Source organism: Sorex araneus, chromosome 8 (genome assembly GCF_027595985.1).
Source record: "Sorex araneus isolate mSorAra2 chromosome 8, mSorAra2.pri, whole genome shotgun sequence".
Taxonomy (NCBI): domain Eukaryota; kingdom Metazoa; phylum Chordata; class Mammalia; order Eulipotyphla; family Soricidae; genus Sorex; species Sorex araneus.
In genome coordinates this window covers 63,092,884-63,116,843 of record NC_073309.1, presented here as the reverse complement: position 1 = coordinate 63,116,843, position 23,960 = coordinate 63,092,884, and the positions used below count along the sequence as shown (strand labels likewise).

The 23,960-nt window shown below is 35.5% G+C and overlaps 1 protein-coding gene across 1 annotated transcript in view; it reads right to left on the bottom strand.

The window, feature by feature from the left end:
- Positions 1–5,120: 5,120 nt before the first annotated feature.
- Positions 5,121–23,960, bottom strand: part of OLFM3 (olfactomedin 3) — a 205,656-nt gene continuing 186,816 nt past the window's right edge. Inside the window, exons 5-6 of the mRNA XM_055146161.1 lie at positions 9,085–9,191; positions 5,121–7,965 (exon numbers count right to left, since the gene is read on the bottom strand). Coding sequence (XP_055002136.1) covers positions 7,288–7,965; positions 9,085–9,191 — 785 coding nt within the window. The 3' untranslated portion in view covers positions 5,121–7,287. The remainder of the gene's footprint in view (positions 7,966–9,084; positions 9,192–23,960) is intronic.

The following is a 23,960-nucleotide window of genomic DNA, read 5'->3' as shown; positions in this document are numbered from 1 at the left end:
TACTAAAGATAAAAACAGACTTGAAAGCTAGAAATAATTGTATAATGGAAAGATTTCTTTGGTTTTGTTTGCTTAGTTCACACTTCCAAGGAAGAATTACAAGATTGTCTGATACCAGGGGACCGAAGAATAGTATAGCTGGTAGACTCAGAGTCTGGTCTAACCATTCAGCACAGCCATATGTGTGTCCCCAAACAAAATGAGATACAGAGAGACAAACAGTCAGAAAGATTGAGGGAGAGAAAGAGAGAGACAGAGACACAGACAGAGACACAGACAAAGACCAAGACACAGACAGACAGACAGACAGACAGAGAAAAGAAAAACATCACTCTGCCAAAGCAAATCTGAGAATCACGAACATCATTTGAATATAAGAAACCGTTACTTAGGCTGTATTTAACTTTTTTCTTAATCCATATTTTCGTTTGCCAGGAGTAGTTTCACATGAAGTTTAATAGACACAACAGAGACAAGGCACAAGGAATACTTGCTTTCATAATTTTTGTTCACATCACAGTGTAAGCTAGTAAAAAATGAACTGGCAAAAACAAATGTTTTTGTTTGGGGGTGATTCCTGGCAGTGTCCAGGGCTTGGTCCTGGCTCAGAGACTACTCCTGGTAGGGTTTAGCAGACCATACTGGGTACTGGGGATCAAACTCAGTTGGCTTTGGCTTCTCAACAGCACTCTCGAGAAGGTTCCCAATTTAAAGTATTTAAAAGACTGTAACATGGATGGGGTGGGGGGCGCAACGTGGAAGGAATAGGGAAGTGGGAAGTGAGTACTCACGGGATGGAATCAAAGAATAAGTCACTGACAAAAAAAAATCAACTTCAATTGCCTACCCAATATGACTTTATCTATACAAACATGACTAGATTTTTAAAAGACACAATGATCTTTTATTTTCTCTAACAATAGATTAAGTGCCGAAGGCAACTGTAATCACCTTACTCTGCTGCTTATGTATTGTCTGGGTAGTTAATTTCGAAAGAGGAGTTTGCAGTTAAATTGATAGAGTATACCACATCTGCTCAGTTCTGGAGTCTAACGGTACTGCTAAAAGACCATGTTAAAATTTTAAGACAATATTCTCCAGATTCAAATAAATGTAGAACAAGCCATATGATAAAGACAGTTAAATCACAGAACTGGCAAGAGTGCGGCCTAAGGCTAGATCAGAGAAGTATAATTGGATTTAGTTCTAGTTTTTTTTTTTATAATAGCTTTAGAGTTTTTATAGGAAACAACTTGACCTTGAGTTATTTCAAGAAAAGAAATCCTAATAATAAGATGCTGATTCTTCTCTTTGAAGTAAGATAGACTTCCTGAGAATTGAAAGACAGATGACTGACATTCATTGCTCTATCTAAAGATGTTTTAATAAAGATGGATTAAATTAGATTTTATTGACATAGTGATGGTTTTTGAGAAACTGAAAAATTGCAAATAAAAGAATTTGCAAACACATCCACACACGACATTTAGCATATATTTTCAGTCTAGTCATTCACAAAAGAAGATTCTAAACTCTAGACGTAAAAGTATTCTGTAATAGAGATTAAGTTTTTGATTTCTGATTTCCAGGAATAAAGAGAAAAAGAGACAAATTGTTTTTTGGGGACCAGATAGTAATAGTCCGTTCTTTGACTTAATTTTCCATGTCCATAGTACTTCTCAGAGCATACCATTTATCTTCTTTTTATGTCTTCTCCTACTGTACTAACACATAGCAAATATCCAATCACTTTTTATCATATAAGCTTATTTGTTTCACAACAATTAAATGAGTGAGCTTTTTAAGTGAGCTTTTGTTGCTGTCTATTATCAATAGAATATATGCACAGAAGTCTATATTGATAGTTATCTATCCAGAATTTAGAACCCATTTGACACATAGTTTGACTGAGATATAGTTTTTTGAATAAATGAATGAATAAATAATAGCATGATCTAGCTGGGATGTCCATAACTTCTCCATTAGTGAAATGTGAATTAGTAGCTTATAAACTCATGTTAATTCAAATGGCGATGACCAGGAGCTGACTGGATATGAATTACCAAATTCAGCAGTATGATAAATTTCTATAGCATGCAAAACTTAAAATGACTAATGTTTCTTTCTGTAAACTCATTTATTGCAGATCTCTGTCATAAGCATTTATTTTCTAGAAATATCTGCTAATACGTGTTATTTCCAAGTCCAACTTGTGTTAAGGAATGATATATATGGCCATATACACAGTCTTTTGCAACAAATGGTGCAAACTCTTCTGAGAAGACAATTCTTAAGTGATGATGAAACTCGATACTGAGCTGCATGTGTTGTATTTTATCAGAAAACCCCTTGCAGCATAAGATGCACCTTAACTTTTTCACACATACCTTATTATTTTATATTTCTGAGTAGGAATGTTTTAAGATAGTTATAGGTAGGAAAGGTAAAACTATTTTTGGCAGGGTAAAACTTGGTCCTTTCATATTGATTTCCTATTTTTTAAAAACATAATATTTCATAATTTGTACTTGCAAACTCATTTGGTGATTGAGGAATTGAGTTTCAATGGAGTCTCCCACTTGAACATTTTGGAGACAGATGAGATTCCAAATATGATTGAAATTCCTCTAAGCCTGATGCAATAGTTCAATCAAAATATGTGAATTATAATACATTTTTGAAGTCAATTTGGAGAATATTTCTTTATATTGGTTAAAGAGTAGAGCAAGTAGTTTCTTTTCTTGTCCCTTTTCATTAGCGTGACTGCCCCCTGCAGTGCCTACCCTGGTGGTATGGAGTAATGGCAGCAGGGGGGAGGGGGAGGAAGAAAGAGGGGGACTTGGGCCACACCCATATGATGGTTGGTGGGCGGGGCCTGCAAGGCTAGGGATTGCACTCAGGGTTTCATACTGGTAGAGCTGTGCTCTACCAGTTGAGCTATCTCCTGGCCTCAATAGTTTATACTCTTTATTTGAAAGATTATTCAAAAATTTAAGCACAGTGGATAGGCATTTGCCTTGCATGCGGCCGACTCGGGTTCGATTCCTCTGTCCCTCTTGGAGAGCCTGCCAAGCTACTGAGAGTATCCCACCTGCACGGCAGAACCTGGTAAGATACCCATGGCACATTCGATATATCAAAAACAGTAACAAAAGTCTCACAATGGAGACGATACTGGTGCCTGCTCGAGCAAATTGGTGAACAACAGGATGTCAGTACTACAGACAGTGCAGTGCTATTTAATAGAAAAATAATTGAAACATTTTGGAAAATTTACATTTTCTTCCATATGTTAATTTCTTAAGTCTGAGACCTTATCTGAAAAAATCATTGTGAAAAAAATTTGTAATATCATTATGTTGAGCTAACCTATCTTACATGAGGCAATCATCCAATAATCTTGATTTCAATATGGATACATCATACTGAACTGAATGGTATTCAGTACACCTGAGTCTTTCTCAAATGATATTCCTAGCAATCAGCAGAGATTAAGGTTTTGTATAATATCAACATTTTAGTTAATGCTCACTGCTTATAGTGCTAAGGTACATCACTTTATGGCAGTTTTTTTCATGGTTCACTTAAGTGATAATGAAAGGATGCAACAACTGCTTTGCCTATAACTGTGGATTCTTTTATAACATAGAAACTTAAGTCATATTTATTAAAGGATATAAATAAAATATAAATAAATACCTACTTCATCAATAAGCAGAAATTCATTTTTCAATGTTTCCAAAACTATCCATAATTTTAAAAAAATCCTTGACTCATAGAAACTGTGTAATGTCTATTTGTTTCATGTTTGCTCTTACAGGTATACCATTAATTTCATTACCCGTTCTATTAAAATTTACATTTGCAGAAAAAAAATCTCCTAAAACTGAGTACCAAGGAGAGCACAGTTTGCTTCTAAAAAAAAGTCACTTAAAAAATAAAGCAAAGAATATTATATCTAATGTAACCAATGTAGGAAAATAACTGGCATATTTTCAGATGAACATAAGTACTGTTTTATGTTATGTTAAAAATTCTCCTGCCTCAGTATGTTTACTTGTAAATGTAGTGTTTTTATTTATTTCTTTTTTTGGGGGGTTGCACATGCAGTTGTGCTCAGGGATTACCCCAGACTCAGCACCTGCTGATGTTTTTAGGACCATACATAGTGCCGAGGATCTAACCTGGGTCAGTCGTACTTCTGTACAATCTCTCTGGCCCTTAAGTTTAGTGACTTTTAGATATAAAGTCAATAATTTTAGTATATATCCAAATTAATAAGAAATAGCCATTATTTTATGGTGATAAGATTTTATCATGGAGAATATTACTGATTCTAAGGATGAATGGGTCCTATGAATATGGTCATAAGAAACATGAATTTATGATAAATCTAATTGCATGTTGCATGCAGATATCTGCATTATTTTCTCTTTAATTTCCTTATATCAGTATGCACTATAATGATGTCATTCTCTAAACCCAAATATATAAGCATTATAAAATTTTTCCAGTGCTATAAACACAAGTGTCACATAGACAAGATCAGATATTGAACACAGTATAATATGAATGATATGAAATTTTGTTAGTGTTAATGAAAATATTAGTTACAGAGATTCTTTCATATTTTGATTGAGGGGGTTTGGGCCATACTTAATGGTTTTTAGGACTTACTCCTCGGTAGGTGCTAAAGGATCAAGCCTGATGGTGCTTAGGGGGCCATATGCAGTGCTAGAGATTATATGACAGTTTGCCTTTAAGGCAAGCACCCTTATACTTATAATATCTTTTTATCTCACACAGATCCTTAAAGATTAATACTTTCTAAACTTGAATTTCTTTTATGGTTGGATTAGACATATGATTTTAAAACAATCATCACCAGAGTCCAGGGAGATATTCCATCATGTACGGCATACGCTTTGCACAAGACAAACTTGAGTTTGATCCCTGTATTGTAGACACTCCCCTGAGCTCTGCCAGAATTGATCCCTGAGCACAGAGCCAGGAGAAGGCCAGGACTATCACTGGGTGTGGCCCACTACCTCCACCCTCCAAAAAGCTTATCTTATTTCCCTTGTAAAGGTGATTCAAGATTAAAAAAACAACAACACCGATTAGAGTAAGTTATTATTTATTTCAGGCACAAAACTGATAACATTTTACTAAGAAAATGCTTTTAAATTGTAAGTGTTCAATGAAAATCACATTTTTAAACTTATGTTACCTCCACTTCTACTGACAATAATAAAAGTTGTGCTTGCTCTAGCAGCACGTACACTATAAATCCGAGATGGTGATGAAACAATTACATAGAAACAGCGAAGTGCTTTACAAGGTGCACATTTCACAAAAAAATGCTGTTATTTTCCAGGTTTGCATCTATGTGATATCATATTCCATAGTTTTTATTTAAAAGTAAAACACCAGTAATGAAGATCCCAATACTCTTTAAAAGGCCATCTACTTAAAAATGCAATCCATTTCTGAAATTGACTTTCTTCATACAAACTCTTGATATACAAAGTATCAATATATTATTTTGTGGAATGTGTACAATGATGTGAAACCCTAAATTTTAAAAGCAAAGAACTTATATAAACATTTTTTAAAGAGAAGAAGACATTGCAAAAGTGATTATTAAATCATGCTAATTTTGTAGGCAAAATATAATCATTGTTAAACTAACAATTTTAGGATTTGTTTACTTAATCCTACAATTTTGACAGTAAGATGATTGAGAATTCTCTTTTATCTGTCACATTTAAAGTGAATTATTTCCATAATACTATTTTTAACATAATGTTTTATCTTATATCTTTACAAAGAAAATAGGATACTATGTATGTGAAACTAAACATTTATAATAATTCATATATGTCATTTATTAGAATATGCTTTTTAAATTATAAAACCATACTAGTTCCCATATGAGTTTTTGTGAAACTGCTTAGGTATTTTTAAGGTATGGAAATTACATCCAAACTCAACTTTGTGACATATTTGATATATATTGATTATATGGTTTTGGAGTTATAAAATATTTTTAAACCTTTCTCTTTTGATTACATTCTTCATACACACAATGAATCAGGGATCTGAACATGGAAGAGCTTTCCAATCTTGTTTTCTGAATTAGTTATTTCAACATTTTCACCCAATAGGCAACTCCCATGTTTTCCCGTCATTTTCTCGAACACAAGTCTTGCCAATAATTCTCCAGTGCTCATGCTATAAGTCTAGTTGACATTATAGAAATTTTTATTTTATGAATTCTTAGGTGTGCTTCATGTTTTTTTAGAATTCTGATCCTATCTATGTTCCTTAGAATTGCATTATTGCATGTAGCATTATAATATTGTTAAGATACTTGTATAATTATTTGTAAAGGACAAAATTTATTTGAGTCAAGTCATATCCAATTTTTGTGACTCTGAGCGACTCAGCTGCATCTTTTCAAGCAACTGTAAGCTAATAGTGTAATTGGTGAACCGCTTTCATCATCCAGGGTCAGCGGTCCAATAGTCTTTTGGTAAATCAGTACCTATTTAAGGGACCCAGTTGTTTTTTTCTTTTTAGATTATGATGCCTTGTAAGGATAAACAGAAAAGATATTTTCTTCTTAACCACGCTCGAAAACTTACCTATAATAATTACTGAGATTAAACTTCAGTGTATTTTTTAAAAATATTACTTTCACAGAAGTGAAGAGATAGAATTGCACAATGGTGGTTACAATGGTAGAAATACATATTAGCAAGAGATTTAAAAATGACTGTAGAGCACCGCATCAGAGAATTGTATAACAGCAAAGTAATATATTATTTCCCATATAAATTAAATATTTAATATTTTTTTTAGAAATAAACGGGGGGAAAGTGCTTTTTTTCCTCCTAATTCCTACCAAAATATTTCTTGATGTGGAGCAAAGGACAGTAAAAAAATTACAGTCAAAAATAAAAGACATTCATGCATTTAAGCCACCATTAGTCTTTGACTCTAATATAAGGCAGATCATGAATTATTTGCAAAACTATGACTTTAACCATGTAAGCTCCCTTTAGTGTTTTTCATGACAAGGACATGACAGGCCTTGCAAATTTAAGAATTAAGATGCATTTTCAACAGTTAACTTTAGACACACTCAGTTGTTTTCTAAAACACCAATTTCTATGATAACGATGCTTTGGAGAAATGATGAAAATTTATAATAAGGGAGAGAAGGGGTATTATAGAGCTGATCACACACGACTCTTTACATCAATGAAAACAAGCTACACTAGCTTATGTATCATCCTCAGTCTTAATGATGTGGAAGAGAGTGACATTAAACAGGACCTGGTGACCGTTGTTCCAGGCATAAAGGGCTCTATCCCTCGCATTGTAGTCAAGCATGGATATGTGGAAGTATTGGTTGTGAAAGGGAATGTCCGTGTACTCATAGGTGGAGGTTTTGGTAGAATAGGAGTAATACACCTTGGCTCCAGTTAAGTGGGAGTTTGTGACATACAGCGTCCCACAGATCATGAAAGACTCCCCTGCGCTTCGCTTGGGATACCCGGTGCTCCAGCTCTTCATCACCTCCAGGGTGTCTTGGTTGAGCTGGCTGATGACAATATTGCCTGCATTCTGGTTAGTTGCATACACAGCCCACAGTCCTATTTCATCAGCCATCAAGTCGATGTCAGAGAATCCACCCCACGTGTAGGGGTACACATTGTGAAAGCCAGCATACTCGAGGCTTCGTTGGGCAAGCACTCTCCCCATATCAAAGCTGTATTTGATGATGATGTTGCTCTGATACTTATTAAAATAGAGGGAGCCGTTGTAGACCACATGATTAGTTCCAGCCCACTTGAAGGGAAGGTTGTATGTCCTTGATTCTGCCCCACTGACGAAGTCTGCCATTGACTTGTACTCTCGGACAATTTTATTGTTAGTATAACTGTCCATGTACCAGACCTGAGAAGAAGGGAAAAGTAAATGGAGTAACTTAATTCTGCACTTAAAAACAAATTCTGCAATAAAGAGAATGAGAGTCAGCACAGTTCATATCATCATTCCCAGGCACTAAAAGCCATGCTCTTACTGTGGACCTTACAAAAACAGTGGCACAGTCTATGTGGAAAGGCAACTGGAATCTACTGACTTGAAGTTGATTTACTTTTTGTCTTTTTTTTTTTTTGGCTTTCAACTTTTGACATTTCATGGCGTATCACCAAATATACACCAGAGCAAATCAGCTACTTCATTCAGTTGTTTGATTTATTGATGGAGTCAGTGACAACTGCAAAAAAAAATATCACCTTGAGCAAATTTATTTAGCCCATTTCTTGACCTGAAAAATCTTTGCTGTCTAACTTTGCATATTCTACTTATTTCTTCTTAAAAATGTCATGAAAAATTCTGGTAAGACTCACAAATTAAGTTTTGAGTAAAACTAGTTCTTACTGGAAGCATTTTACTAGTTGAGTTGCTAATCTCATTTGGATCTAACCCTTAAGAAATTTAATACAGCATAGTTTGTATGTTTCCCAATAAGACAGAGAATCATAATCTATTCAGAGAGGTGCTGTCATAGAGCATAAATAAAGCTACAGTAGCTTTTAGTATATTGATTTATATAACATAGGCACTGTTAACTTAGGAAAATACTTTGCAAAAGTTTCACCACTATTTTTACAGTTACTTATAAATTTCAGGATATTTTAACTTATAAATATTTGGTTATTGCCTCTGAGTTTTTTCACTTATCTACATTTTCTTTTGCTATACTAAGGTAGAATTTTTAGAAAAGTTAAACTTTCCTAAGAGACTTAGATAAAGTTTTGAGAAGTATAAAGAGAATTTGTATACCTTTCAAATTGAACAACAAAATCAAAATCAGTAAAATTAGACTTAATACTGGTATTAATTTGGTATATGTATCTTTATATGTTAGTGTTATTAAATTGAAAGTTTCAAACAATGTAACCCCTTTCAAGTTGGAAGAAACATCCCTGTAAATAATGAATAGTTCAGTAGACATTAAATATAAATTAAACATAATTTGAAGCAAAGTTGTTTATGAAAGCAACATACTCTGTTATTTTTTTCAGATGCCAAAGGGTCTGTCATCCATGCACCAAATCGGGTTCCAGATGTCTTGACTGTAATTGGGCCAGTGATTTTCATCAACTTTCCACATGCTGAAACAAAGAAACATAAAGATGTTGGATGAACATTTCCAGTGATTCCAACAAGCATGCCAAGACTAAAAAAGAGATATGGGAAAGAAAGCAATTAATGGGATTGAAATCATTTTTGTTTGTTCGTTTTGGTTTGGAGGCCACACCCAGCTATGCTCAGAAGCTTTTTCCTGGCTCTGCATTTGGGGATCACTCTTGGCGGTGTTCAGGGGAACATATATGTTGCCAGGAATTGGATCTGGCATGGCTGGTTGCAAGGCAAATGCCTTATCAGCTGTGCTCTCTCCAGCCTCTGATAACACATCACTCTCACTGTCACTGTCGTTCCCATTGTTCATCGATTTGCTTGAGCGGCCACCAGTAACGTCTCCATTGTGAGACTTGTTGTTACTGTTTTTGGCATATCAAATACGACACAGGTAGCTTGCCAGGCTCTGCTATGCAGGCAGGATACACTTGGTAGCTTGCCAGGCTCTCTGAGAGTGACAGAGGAATCAAACCCGGGTCGGCCGCATGCAAGGCAAATGCCCTACCTGCTGTGCTATTTCTCCAGCCCCTGATATTCTGAACAAATAATCATTTATAATTGGTACTATATATTCAGCTATAATTTGAATCACAATAGATAAATTTTTAAATTCTGCAAAACTAAAGTATAAAATGTTAAAGAAATATGATTTGTATACCCAAATTAAATAAGTGGGGGGATAGTTATTATCATTATACTAATTCATCAGGTGCTTTTTTCCAAAAAATGAGAAAAAGTAAATAAATTTTCCATGAAATCTGTTTCACCAGACTAGATCACCTTCAATCCCTCACCTCTACACTTCCAGACTTTGTGCAGTTTATATCAACAAGAAAACACTCTGCCTCCTCAGAGAAAAGTTAACTAATAAAAACCCTGCATTCTTTGTATCCTCATAACTGATTGATATTTTGGTCAGTTCTATGTATTTGGAAGGGAAAGAACAGATTTGCAAAGCAAGTAAAGCACAAAATTAACTCATTTTGGCTACATTTTCTTTGTGGGTAATCCTCATAAGAATAATATAACTGAAATAGCACGAAGTTGTGAATATAGAAAAATTATAATGGCGGTAGTATATTTTATACAATATATCAGTGATAATTCTAAATCCTGTAATTTGTAGTATTTAATAAATTCTGAAATTAGTATAAATTTTCCTTTTGAGAAACTCAATATGATAATATCATAATATGCTTTCATAGTGAATTATTGCTTGATAATATTTTTAAGCCTAATAAATTGGGCATGTTTTTATAGACTGTCTGGGGCACTCTATACAGAATAGAAAACAAGAATTTAAAATAAATCTATTTTGAATATTTTAACTCAATATATATAAATGTATATATACAATATATATAAACTCAATATATATAAATGAATATATATAATTATGAAAAATTGAAGTTATAACTAGAAAAAGATGAACATATTTTTAATGTTTCTATTTGAATATAATCTGTGTATATACTAGAAGTAAAGACTGTGATTATATAAAGTCTTAAGTAAACATTTCTAAACTCTTAAATGATAAGTATATGAAAAGTTTTTATATTGAAATAAATAAGAAGACATCATCTTCTTGATAGATGCTAACAAACAAAATACTTATTTTTTATTAGGCTTGAATAATACCTTCCCTTATTAATTTTTTTATAAGGTAGGAAATATAAGGTGTAATTCTGCCTTACAATGGTAGATTTAAAGTGCCTTTCCTTCCTCAAATCTCATTAAAATAATAATAAAGGAATAAAACATGTGAAAGAAAAGCTGTAAAAGCAAAAGATAATGGTGTAAGAATAATTAGCGGAGAAAAACTTTAACACATTTCTAGTGGACAGTAGGTGATGAGAGTGATAATTAAATATGTGGGATGAGATAAGACTCATCAATATTTATGCAGACATAGCTTCTGAGAAAGAAGCCACTATCTTGAAAAAGAGAGGTAGAAGTAGGGACTCAGAAATAATTGTTAAAGATGTTGCACACGAGGCAGGGCTTTGAAAATAGGACAGGAAAAAATTGATCTCATCTTCCTTGTAAATGCAGGGTAATGAAAAAAATTAAAAATTATAGGAACTGTTAACCATCCAAGCATTGCAAAAAAAAAAAAAACTTATGGCAACTGATTTTGGCACTGGAACTTCAGAACAAAGGCTACTGCATTCTGATGTTGGAATTCTCCTTACTATGTACCATAGAATGCAGTGCCAAGATCTAACTTAATATACAGTATTTCCAAGCATATCTATTCTACAAAGCATGGAAAAGTATGCTCAGAGAGATAGGCTAGGGGTTAAGGTGTATGCCTTGCATATACTTGACCCTTATTCAGTTATCAATACCAGGCGCAGTTGAACCTCTCTGTTCACTATGTTTGGTCAGGAATGACTAAGTAAATGTGCAGAAAATCAGACCAACATAGAGAGAAAACTCAGAGATTAGAAGAAATTCTAATAACTTTAGAATGGTTTATACAACCTATACAATGTACCTACTGTGAAAAGGAAAATTGTCAATGAGCAACTGGAAATTAAAAATATGATTGCACTTTATAAAATGTATAGTTTTAGAATAAAGAGAATTAACACGGAAGTTAAAACAAAATATTATATATGGAATTATGAGAAAAAATATGAATGCATATGGGATTCAAGCATGAGGTCAAATGCCAGATGAACACATTTCTAAAATGAAAGGAAATATTGAAAGAGTAGAGAAGATCAACAGCATTGCACAGGGAATTTTTCTATGAAAAAAAAAATTAGATGAAAGGGGTGCAACATAATGAAGAAAAATGGAGGTTTCCTAAAATAATTATTGTGAAGATTTAGGGAAATGGTAGTAAAAATAAGATATTGAAACTTTTCAGAGAAGGAATGTGATCTAGTCATATGCAAATACACAAAAAATTGACTGGTATTAGACTTATTACTTTGATGGGAAGGAGTGTATTTTTGGGCCACACCTAGCAGTGCTCAGGGCTTATTAAAGGATCTGCCCTCGGGGATTCCTTCTGATTGGGCTCAGAATATGCCAGCAACTGGACTTGAGTTTGATCATGTGCAAGGAAGCATCTCTCCTCCTGCACTATTTCTCTTGTTGCTAGACTCTTATACTACCACTAGATGCTGGAAGACAGTAAGAGATACTTTTTATATTTAGGAAGAAAAATCAGAGGATGATTGAATAAGGGTGTTTTCTGATGAGCAAACTCTTCAGTTTCCTCCATTCCCCTTTCCTTAAAAGGCTACTTGAGGATATCTTACAGAAGGCAAGAAAACTCAGAAGTTCAGGGAAACCACAGCTTCATAGAGATCAATATAATGTTCCCAATATGAAAAATAGACAAAAAGAGTGTTCATTCCCACAAAGCTTTCTATTCAACAGGAAATGGCCAAATGGCAACACAATCAATAAGAAATTATGGTTACCTCAAGTTGTTTCAGTATTGAAAGTGAATAGATATTTTGCAGTAATGGGGTTTGGCTTTGCATTTTAGATGGCCTAAGTGTACAATAAGGCCTCAAGAAAGGTTTTAAGCTTGATTTATTGGCAAAACTGTCCCTTTGGCATAGTGTCCTCTAGTGTCTGAAGTTGTAGCCTCTCAAAATATAATTGTTTATACATATTTGTTTAATATATTTAGGAATTCTTAGTCTCTATTTAGAATCAACTGATAAAGAAAGTGAAGAAGTGATTTCAGATTAAGTCTATATTGTGAAGCAAAAAATGTAGCATAGAGTACCCTGAATACCCACTGATGTCAAATAAATACTACAAAAATTCAGTTTTAGGTATTATATTTACTATAACCCCCTTTTTAAAAAAAAAATCATATTTTATTTTAAGTGCAATTATTCTTTTTTTTTTCCTTTTTGGGTCACACCTGGTGATACATAGGGGTTACTCCTAGCTCTGCACTCAGGGAGTTACTCTTGGCAGTGCTCAGGGGACCATATGGGATGCTGGGAATCGAACCCGGGTCAGCCGCGTGCAAGGCAAACGCCCTACCCGCTGTGCTATCGCTTCAGCCCCTATAACCCCTTTCATTAAGACTTCCTTATAGAAAATCTGAAGATGATTCAGATGAGGCAGGAAGTCACACAGCCCTTATTTGCATCAGATGTATGCATAGTTCAGTAGTAATTTGTTTTCTCGGCGCAATGATTTCCCCCCATTTAGTTCAAATAGATAATTATTTCATTATGGATCGAATTGACTGGATTAGTTAAATTTGCACAAAAATTATCTCAAGGACCTAAAATCATGTCATGAATGTCATGTAATCAACAGTTACAACTATCAGCATTGAAGACTTTAGTTGGTCAGTTTCTTTGGTCCATGTATCTGATGTCCAGGACTAATGCTGAATCTTAGATTGGCTAAACTAGCTTTTATGACAGAGTTTTATATGTATATATATGCACATATATAATACTATATATATATATATGTAGAGAGAGGTGGGGGGAGAGAAAAAGATAGATACACACACACCCACACACACATCTCCTGCAGTGTCCAAGGCTTATTCCTGGCTTTGTGCTCAGGAATCACTGCTGGTGGGTCTTGAGGTCCATATGGAGTGATGGGGCTTGAACTTAGGCTGGCCATATGCAGTGCAAATGTCCTAACCACTCTACTACCACTCCAGCCCCAAAATAGAATTTAAAAGGTGGGTTAAATGCTTCTACACTTCTAAACTAAAAATAGCGTTGCATTCTTATTGAATGCATGGGTATTTTCTCTGAAATATGGTAGAGGAAAAATCAATAGTTATTATTTAAATATGAAATATAGTAATTAGCTACTATTTACTGAGACCTTGTTATCACCAGGACTGTGGTAAGTTCCAGGAATATGAGATGAACATGTGGGAACAATAGCACCATATGTTGCAGAATCTTCAAATACCATTGCCAGGCTTATACTTTCCATTGCTTATTTAAAAAAATACTTTTTAGTTTCCTTTTTTTCTTAATTTGGAAACAATTGGCAAAGAAAGTGAAGTTGTTTCAGATCATACATATCTACAGTGAGAAAAAAAAGGGTGAGCTTTGTGTGCACTAAAAGTTTGGCAATATTAAACAAAATTATAGAAATTTTGTCTTGATTACTGCAATATTTAGTAAATTTCATCTAATGAGACATTCTCTGAGATAACTTGAATTTTATTTCCAGTCACTTTACTCATTTCAATAAAACATACCCATAAACTTCCAAAAATGTTGGAGTGAATCAGCACGTTTAACTAATCCTCCATGTTGAGTTTTCCATATAAAGGGAATGTGAGAAACTAGAAAGGATATCTTTAATGTAACTTTTTCTTCAGAGGTTTTATTGATCTAGTTTTCATATTTTTCTTAATGCTTATGGACCTATCTGTATAAAGGAAACCTATCTGATTATTCTAGTAAGTTTAAATGATGCTGTAAATTTTAATTCTATAATTTCAGTAAATACATTTCTATTTCCCCAAATATTCAAATAATACTACATAAGATTTACTTTTAGAAATTTATTTTATATCTTATATCTGTCCATGGAAGATCCTCTGAACTTCTATAAGCTATATGCTCTGTGTTATTTGATTCTCAGCTATATGCTCATCTCTATCATGTTCCTTTTGGGAGAGCCTGGCTAGCTCCCTGTGGCATATTCATATGCCAAAACCAGTAACCATGATAGATCTCATTCCCCTAACCCTGAAAGAGCCTCCAATGTGGCACCGTTGGAAAGGATGAGTAAAGAAAGGCTGCTAAAATCTCAGGGCTAGGACGAATGGAAACGTTACTGGGCCTGCTTGAGAAAATCGATGATGATGATGATGATGAAGATGATGATGAAGATGATGATGATGATGATGATGATGTTCCTTCATGTCTGTCACCCATCAGCTGTCTCCAGTCTTCCCAGGGTCTCATGATGTGCAGGTTTTCCTTCAATATTCTATTTTAATTTAGTCACCACAATTTACTACCAAAGATTATACACTTTGAGTAAACCAGTTTTTGTAGAATTAATTTAAGAAGCACACTTGACAAGAAGAATTCGTGACTATAAGTATTTATATTTTGTTTTGCTTTGTTTTGTTTTGCCACACCCAGTTGTGCTCAGAGCTCACTCCTGGCTCTGTGTTCAGGCATGTATCCTGGTAGTGCTCAAGGGATCATCTGTGGGGCCAGGGAATGAACTCTGCAGACTACATGCAAGGCAAGCAGCATGTAGTAGACCTACCATGCATGCTATCTCCCTGGGACTTTAACAATTTTAAAACAATGTACACATTTTACATGAGGTTCTTAATCTGAAGTAAAGAATAGGTTAAATATTTTCTATATACGTGTGAAATATTCACTTCATGGCGAAAATATAAATAAAATTCAAAATAGGCATATAATTATCTACAAAAATTCATTTTGCTATTCACTGAATCCTGAATAAAGTGTTTCTCATAAAGATCCTTCCTATTAGATGACTCTTTATCTGGCTCTTGGAGTGGACACTTAACAGTGCTTAGGCAATGTTACTGAATCTATGCTAAAGAATCATCCCTGTCCTATCTTTGGGGTATTCGAAGCAATAGTCAATATGCAGTGCCAGGGAATCAAACGAGGGTGGCTGCTACCATAGTTTCATGCAAGGCAAGTGTCTTATCTCCTGTACCATCTCTCCACCCTAATTGACTCATGTACCATATGCCTTGTTGGGAGTAATTCATTTTCACTTCAGTATCCTCCCAACACTTTCATTCTGAAATTTAGACAGGAGAGAGAGAATAAAAAGAAAATCAAATAAGCTGAAAGCTGGTGTATGTGAGTGCAAATATATAAATAGTGATATTTGTGTGACTAGGTGCTTCTTTGAAGAGTGTCTGTGGAAAGGGGGATTCATTGTCATTGGAGGTCTTAAGGTAACATGTAATATGTAATCTGATCTGATCTATGAGGTAGTCATGGACACAAAAACAGAGGGAAAGCCACCGAGGCAGTGAATCAACTAGGAGAAGTCAGCATCTCATGGGACTGGGGAGCAGATGAACGAATGTGGTGACCTGAGTATGAATACTAATTCTACTTCTTACTCTCTGGGCCCTCAAATTTTAACATCTTGGTATCTCAGGGATCATAGCAGTGTCTGTAGCACTATCCTCCCATTGTTCATTGATTTGCTCGAGCAGGCACCAGTAAGGTCTCCATTGTGAGACTTGTTGTTATTGTTTTTGGCATATTGAACACACCACGGATAGCTTGCCAGGCTCTGCCATGCAGGAGTGATACTTTCGGTAGCTTTCTGGGCTCTCCAAGAGGGACAGAGGAATGAACCCGGGTCAGCCAAGCAAACACCCTACCCGCTATGCATCTCTCCAGCTCCTCAGGGATCATAACAACAATAAAATCTGCTTCAAAGATTTACTGGGAATATTAAATTAAAACATGCCAATTGCTTAGCAGTTTAGTAAGAAAAAGTATTTAATCTATGTTAGCTGTCCTAATTTTTATTACAAAATTCTTGAATCTCCATATGCTTATTGAATTAAGAGAACAGTGTTTAAAAAGTAAGGGAGCTAGTATGCCTAGCACACATTTGATAATGTGAAAGATGAAATTGGAAAGCTTAATAACCCAATTATGAAACTCTGTAAAAATCAGAGTATTTGGATTTTATGCTATATAAGATGAACAGGTATTCGTGAACTTTATGAAAATGGTGGAGTAATAATATAAACTAAATTTTGGAAAGACTAACTACAGTGTGGAAAATGTATAATGGAGACCATAACTAAAGGGACCAAAAAAAGGATATTGCATTGGTCTTTTTGAGAAATAATTGGAAAGGTGATGAACAAAATTAAAATTTTTATATTTGGGGGGATAAAGTTGAGAGTTTTGAATTTCAGAATAAAGGTTCCATTAGACAGTAAGATGGAAAAATAAAATTAAAGAAAATCTCAAATCATAAAAGAATCTAGGATGACCTCCAGATGAGGGACTTGAGTAGTGGGGTCATAGTTTGGTCATGGTAATTTACTCAGATGAGGTGAGTTTTGAAAAAATCAAGAGTTAGGCAAATTTTATAAAGTTGTATATGACTGCTTATATAGATACAGTTTTCAGAAAAATTGATGGCTTGTTAGCCAGAGGCGAAACAAGGCCTTAGAGAGAAGACATACACGGAGAAAGGCTTCTAGAACAGAGTTCTGAGGCATACTACATTTACAGGACCAGAAAAAGAGCCCAACAGAAGTAATAAATAGTACTAGAAAATAGTGCCATGTTAAGAAATAAAAAAGACACTTTAAGTGGGATGAAGTGCTGACCTGTGGGCAATCCTACTGGGATGTTTACTAAAATCACAGAATTGACCAGGGAATTTGGCAGCAAGAAGCCCCCCCTGGCTATCACAAGAAATGAAAGATACTTGAGATGAGAAACTGTGTCAGGACTGGGTTTGAAAAGACTGCAACTATAGAAAATTCTTTTAAGGAAGATGCAGCAGAGGTGTAGAGAAATGTGGCGTGATACAAAATGTATATTGCTGTGCTCATGCTTAAAAGGGTTTGTCTTTAACAGCAAGGTGACAGAGAGGAGAGACGGGTATCTAAATGAATAATTAAGTCAATGAACCTTGTGAATAGATAGTAATTTCATCAATGTAATCGGAAGAAATCATGCCTTTATATTCTTCAGCCACGTATTTCCTCTCTGGTTTTACTGCCACAGTTTTCTAGAGAATTTTGAAAGAAATGTTCTTCGTCTGGCAAACTCTATCTAGACTATAGTACTGAAGTGTAGATCTGTATCTAAATTATGCCAGAGCACTAAATAATCATATGATATTAAATAATGCACTTACATTCTGGGATGCAATTTTCTGATCTCTGTGATGTGAGTTCTTGTAGGATAACATTGGTTTGTCCTTTCTGCCTTGCTGCAGGGAGCTTAGGTTTATTGGGTTACTCCCATCACAGTGCTCCCATTTCTTGGTGTTTATTTGTAACTTTTTTCTTTGTTCTCTGTTGGCTTGTAAATATTGTTTTGTTTTTCTCTTCTCCTTAAGTCCTCTGCACAGTTAATTCAGAGCAATGCCCTCTTTGTATGGACACAGGAAGACAGTTAATGCTATGCTTTTGTAACTTGGGAGTTAATTGACTCAATGCTATTTACCTCCTGGGCATCTGTTCTCTCAACTTAAGCCTCAGTTGCCCTAACTTCCTAGCACCCCCAAAAGCAGGGTCCCAATGAGCGCCTGGATGGACCCGGAGCTAGTGGTGAGCCATGTGCTACCCTGGCATTGAAATAGACCTTGCCAAAGTGACATAATACTTAACTATAAGTTAAGAGCTTGGTTATGGACAGATGCTGTCATGATCCAAAAAGCAATAACTAGATTTGGACCCTGCTAAGGTTAGAAACAATTAATCTGGCCTGAGCACTATAGTCTGAGTCTGTGGCAAGATGTTCCCAGGAGAGCTGCCCTACAAGCCTCGATGTATCTCCTACTGTGTCCATACAAAAATAACTAATATTAAGATGGTTATTAAGATGTTAAGAGAAGATGAACACCCCTAGGTGGTGTTTCCGCCCTTGAACCTGATGGGCCACCAGGAAGGGCTTTCTTATATTAATTTTGCTACCAGACTGGGTGTAGCAATGGCCCAGAGTACTGGGAGTGGAGAGACAAGGGAGGAATAGGGTGAAAGAAGGGGGGCAGGGTAGAGCCTGGACAGATGGGCAGGAGAGACAGGAGGAGACAGGAATGAGGGGCAGCGAGAGGCTAGAGTGGGGGGCTTGGAGAGACTGGAACAGGCGCATGGGGAGAATGGAATATACAGCAACTGATCAACCAACCAGCTTGGCCCTCATTTCCTCCCCCATCTGCCCCATGACCTGGGCTGCCCGGGCTGGGGGTGTGGCCTGAGACCACCCAACCTGGGCGGTGAGGAAGAGAGCCATCGGGGCCTCCCCTGGCCGCCCCTGGAGATTAAACAAGTTCTGAAGCTTGACATTTTGTTATTCTAAGAGAACATAGAATACATAGGGTATAAACAAACCTTCTTATGCTGGTATGCAAAGGAGGTATATGTGTTATGGTAAAACAAACATACCGCCCATATGATTAAAATAATATCATTATCCACCTTGTTGCTATTAAAAATAGGAATTGTAATGTTGACTTCTTCTCAGTATAATTTTTTATGAATACATATATATTCCTAAGCTAAAATGCATACATAAATGAAATTAACAAAATTAAAGATGTGCAAAAGTATGACTGCTTTTAAAAACATATCATTTTGTGGATCTTTAGTTAATGTAATCCCAGGCATTCTCATGGAGATTCTAATAAAATTAAAAAACATATAAAAACAAAGTAAAAACCCTAACAAGTAATTTCTATTTCTAGACCCTCCAAACCAGCTTCTGTTTAAATCATGATCTTTCTTATTCCACTCACTTTCAGTGAGGACAAAGGAAACCAGACAGAAAAGATAATTTCCTGAAATGCCTGGAAGACAAATGTTCCTGTAAAAGTGGATGGCAAAAAGGGAGCTAGGAGTCTTGCTTCATTGATTTTCTCCTGCTCTGTCCATCTGCCTTCAGTGAGTCACATGAAAATATTAGCATTTTGTAATATATTGCATGTACATGGTTCTGTATATCATAAAATATACTAAATAATTAGAAAATAAAAATGTTATTTCTTTGCTTTTTTATGTTCCATTATTTCTGATTAGTTACAATCCATATTTGTCAATTATTTGCTCCAGGAAAATATCATTTGGAATGCAGATGGAAGATCAGTCATTGGAATCAATGAAGCATAAAATCCATCTGTCTTTGCCTTTGTTTATTTCAATAATATATAATTGTACTTTGTAGTACTTTGAGCTAATAGCATTTGGGTTTGGATCCTGAGGCCATATCCAAATAAATAAGGTAAATGAAGTTGTGAATATTTTTATAAGAAAACATTATTTATTTTACTTACAACCCTTGGATAACACTTTGGAGAAGTAGATGTGAGTTTAATTTTGTGTATCTTAAATCTACTTAAAATTGTCTTTTTATACATTTGATCATAAAATCAATACTTTTAGTCTAGGCTAATGACTTTCTGCTTGTAAAACTGAGCGGAGAGAAGATTTAATAGAAGAAGAGGTGGATGGAAGGTAAGAGGGCAGGGGGAAAAGACTATGGAGACACTGGTGGTAAAGAGGTATTATTTAACTATGTATCTTAACAACAGAAACATTGAAACTCAAAGCATGACATTCAAATTCTAATAACCAAACTAAAGAAAATGTACCTGCCAAGGAGGCAGTCCGGGGACTAGGAGAGTAAATGGGGACACTGGTAAAGGGAGTTGACACTAGTAATAGGATAAGTGTGGGAAAACTGCATACTGAAAATTAAATATGAAAAACTTTGTAAATCAAGCAGGTAGGGTGTTTGCCTTGCATGCAGCCACCCCGGCTTTCATTTCTCCTCCCCTCTCGGAGAACCGGCAAGCCATCAAGAGTATCTCGCGTGGCATATTCGATATGCCAAAAACAGTAACAACAAGTCTCACAATGGAGACGTTACTGCTGCCCGCTCGAGCAAATCAATGAGCAACGTGATAACAGTGTGACAGTGATACAATGACAACAGTGAAGTACTGGATAGGGCATTAAAATTAGTTTTTAGTAACTGGTATGTGAGCTGAAAAAATAGTATGTGTCTAAGTGCATGCATTTCCAAAAGCTAACAGTTTTAGCTTTAAGTCGTTTTTTTAACTGCTTCAACTTTTCTCAGCTAAAACTTACATTAAGACTATATATTAAGTTAATTCCACTATCTAAATGGAATGGAACAGAGTATTTCTCTAATGAAATAAAAAATAATTTGCCCATTTGTTGCTGCATTTGAAAACACAGGCCTTATGTCCTTGAAGGGCTTAAAATTTAGTTTCAATGCAGAATTGATTGTACAGGAAATAAAAAATGAAAAGTAAAAGTAAAATATACCAGTAATCCCAAAATGTGCTAAAATAAAAATCAGTATGGGGTTTCTGAATGAATCATCAAATTAATGGGGATTGGAAAAATTGCAATTTTATTTTACAATCTAGAACTTTAGGGCAAATAGAACTCTTTTCTGGAAAGTCACACAATTGCTGATCTTTCTAACTTCACTGGGTATTTAAAAACTTTTTTTTCTTTTTTGCTTTGTGGGTCAAACCTGGCGTGACGATGCACAAGGGTTACTCCTGGCTCTGCACTCAGGAATTACTCCTGGTGGTGCCCGGGGGGGACATATGGGATGCTGGGAATCGAACCTGGGTTGACTGCATGCAAGACAAATGCCCTACCCGCTGTGTTATCGCTCCAGCCCCATTTAAAAATAATTTTGTACTAGTACATTTCCAAGTAAAAAACATGCTTTTCCATATAAGTTAGGTAGCTTGACTTTTCTATTAACTACTGCTTTCAATGACATCTCCAAGTTTCTTGCTTTAAATGCTAAGTTAAGTCAAATACCAACATTCTGTAAAGAAAACACTACACTGTTGTATAATATATAGTTGGGAGTGGAAGTATGGCAACGGCAACAAAAAAGGTAAAAGATGCAATGATTTTGCTGTCTTTTGCCTAAAATAATTTTTTTTGATTTTGTGAAAGATATAGTATTTTACATCTGCCATATGCCAATTTATTTCTTAAGAGCAACATAAAGTTTTTTGTTTTAAAAATAGTGTGTTCTCTCACAGTCTATAAAATGACACCAATTTCTTCATATTATACTGGTGTTTTATGACAGACTAAAAAATATTCAACTGGAGCAAGATACAGATAGTCCCTGACCTGTTAGAGCAAAGATAACTTGTCTCTGAAAATAAAGACTAATTATTTTCAAGGAAAGCAAAGTGCACATCACATAAATAGTGCTGAGTCATGGAGGGAGCTTACAGGATGATCTGCTGGTGGTCATTAGCCAGGAGATGAATAAAAAAGATCTCTGCATTAGAGTGGTGCAAGTGAGTTTTGAAAGATCGCTGATTCTGAACTGTGAGAGCAAGAAAAAAGACATTATGATTGTGTAGAATCAAATTCAGGGAAGAATTAGAAATGGCCTGTCTTCTTTTTACACTATTTTGATAGTGGTCAGATTCATGGAATTAAACTTTCCGTGGTGTTCTTAATCTTTCCTGATTGTTGGGTATATCCAACAAGGACTATATCTGTGCAGAAGAAATAGTCTTTGAGCTCAGAAGGAGCTGGGCTCAAAGTTGTTACTTCCAACACGTACTTTTGACAAATTAATTTCAATGTCCATACATCAAATCAATAAACTACCAATACTAATGCCTAGCTTAGAGTTCTGCAGTAATTAACAGAAACACATATAAAATAGGTAGAGTTGTTCCTGTCAAGTGTCAGTGCAATTGTGTCATTTACTTATATGCTTCCTCACTAAAGATGCAAGTTTCTTGGCAGTATTATAAAGAGAGAGAGACTATTTGCTTGTCATCTGTGGAGTCCTAAGTACCTGGCAAAATGCCACCCCACATGGAAAAGTCCAAATGATGTGTTGAATGTACAAATAAGACACACAGACAATTTGGTTTTTGTTTTAGAAACTAATGTGGCATAAACATGATAGGCAGTATTTCAGGTTTCATTACTTGTGATCTTAAGTTTTGAATGCTACCTACATTTCTGCTAATCATCAAGTGTCAAAACTGTGTTCATTAGAAACATGTATCCAGTACTTCACTAGATGGCACCAAATCATTGCCCTGAAAAAGATTAAGCCGAGGACATGGGGACAGAGAAAAGGAAAGCTGTGAGGCCCGGTTATAATCTGCATTAAATATCTACTGCTGACATCAGGAGGTGTGTGAACGCTTTAATCATATCTTTTTAGCCAACTTTTCACCTGCATATAATTATATTGGGCATATCTAGGAATGTATTATGATTTAATTAAGCACAAGTGACTATTTAGTTTCTCAGGCTGGAGCGATAGCCAGCGATTAGGGCATGTGCCTTGCATGTGGCCGACCCGGGTTTGATTCCTCTGTCCCTCTCAGAGAGCCCGGCAAGATACCAAGAGTATCCCGCCCGCACGGCAGAGCCTGGCAAGCTTCCCGTATTCGATATTCCCAAAACAGTAACAACAAGTCTCATAATGGAGACGTCACTGGTGCCTGCTCAAGCGAATCGATGCGCAATGGGATGATAGTGATAAAGTGATACAGAGATACATTTCATGCTAATAGTGTGTTTTTTTTTTGGCTTTTTGGGTTACACCCGGCAATGCACCGGGGTTACTCCTGGCTCTGCACTCAGGAATTACCCCTGGTGGTGCTCAGGGGACCATGTGGGATGCTGGGAATTGAACCTGGGTCTGCCGCATGGAAGGCAAACGCCCTACCTGCCATGCTATCGCTCCAGCCCCTCACACTTATAATCTTAATGTTGATCAATATCTGCTTTCTGAGTTCAGGTGGTTTAATGTTTTGAGATTAGGGTACCTATAAGATATATGAGGTATAGCATTAAAAGTATTATCAGAGACAGGCCTGCAGAGATATAGGGCAGGGTTAAGCCACTTGCCTTTCATGTGGCCAACTCTGGTTCAAATTTTGTCATCCGGATAAAAAATTAACACCAGGTATAACCTTATTTAAAATTTTAGAATTCCTGAAGTGCACAGCAGCGGTATCTCATACTACATATCACTGATGTA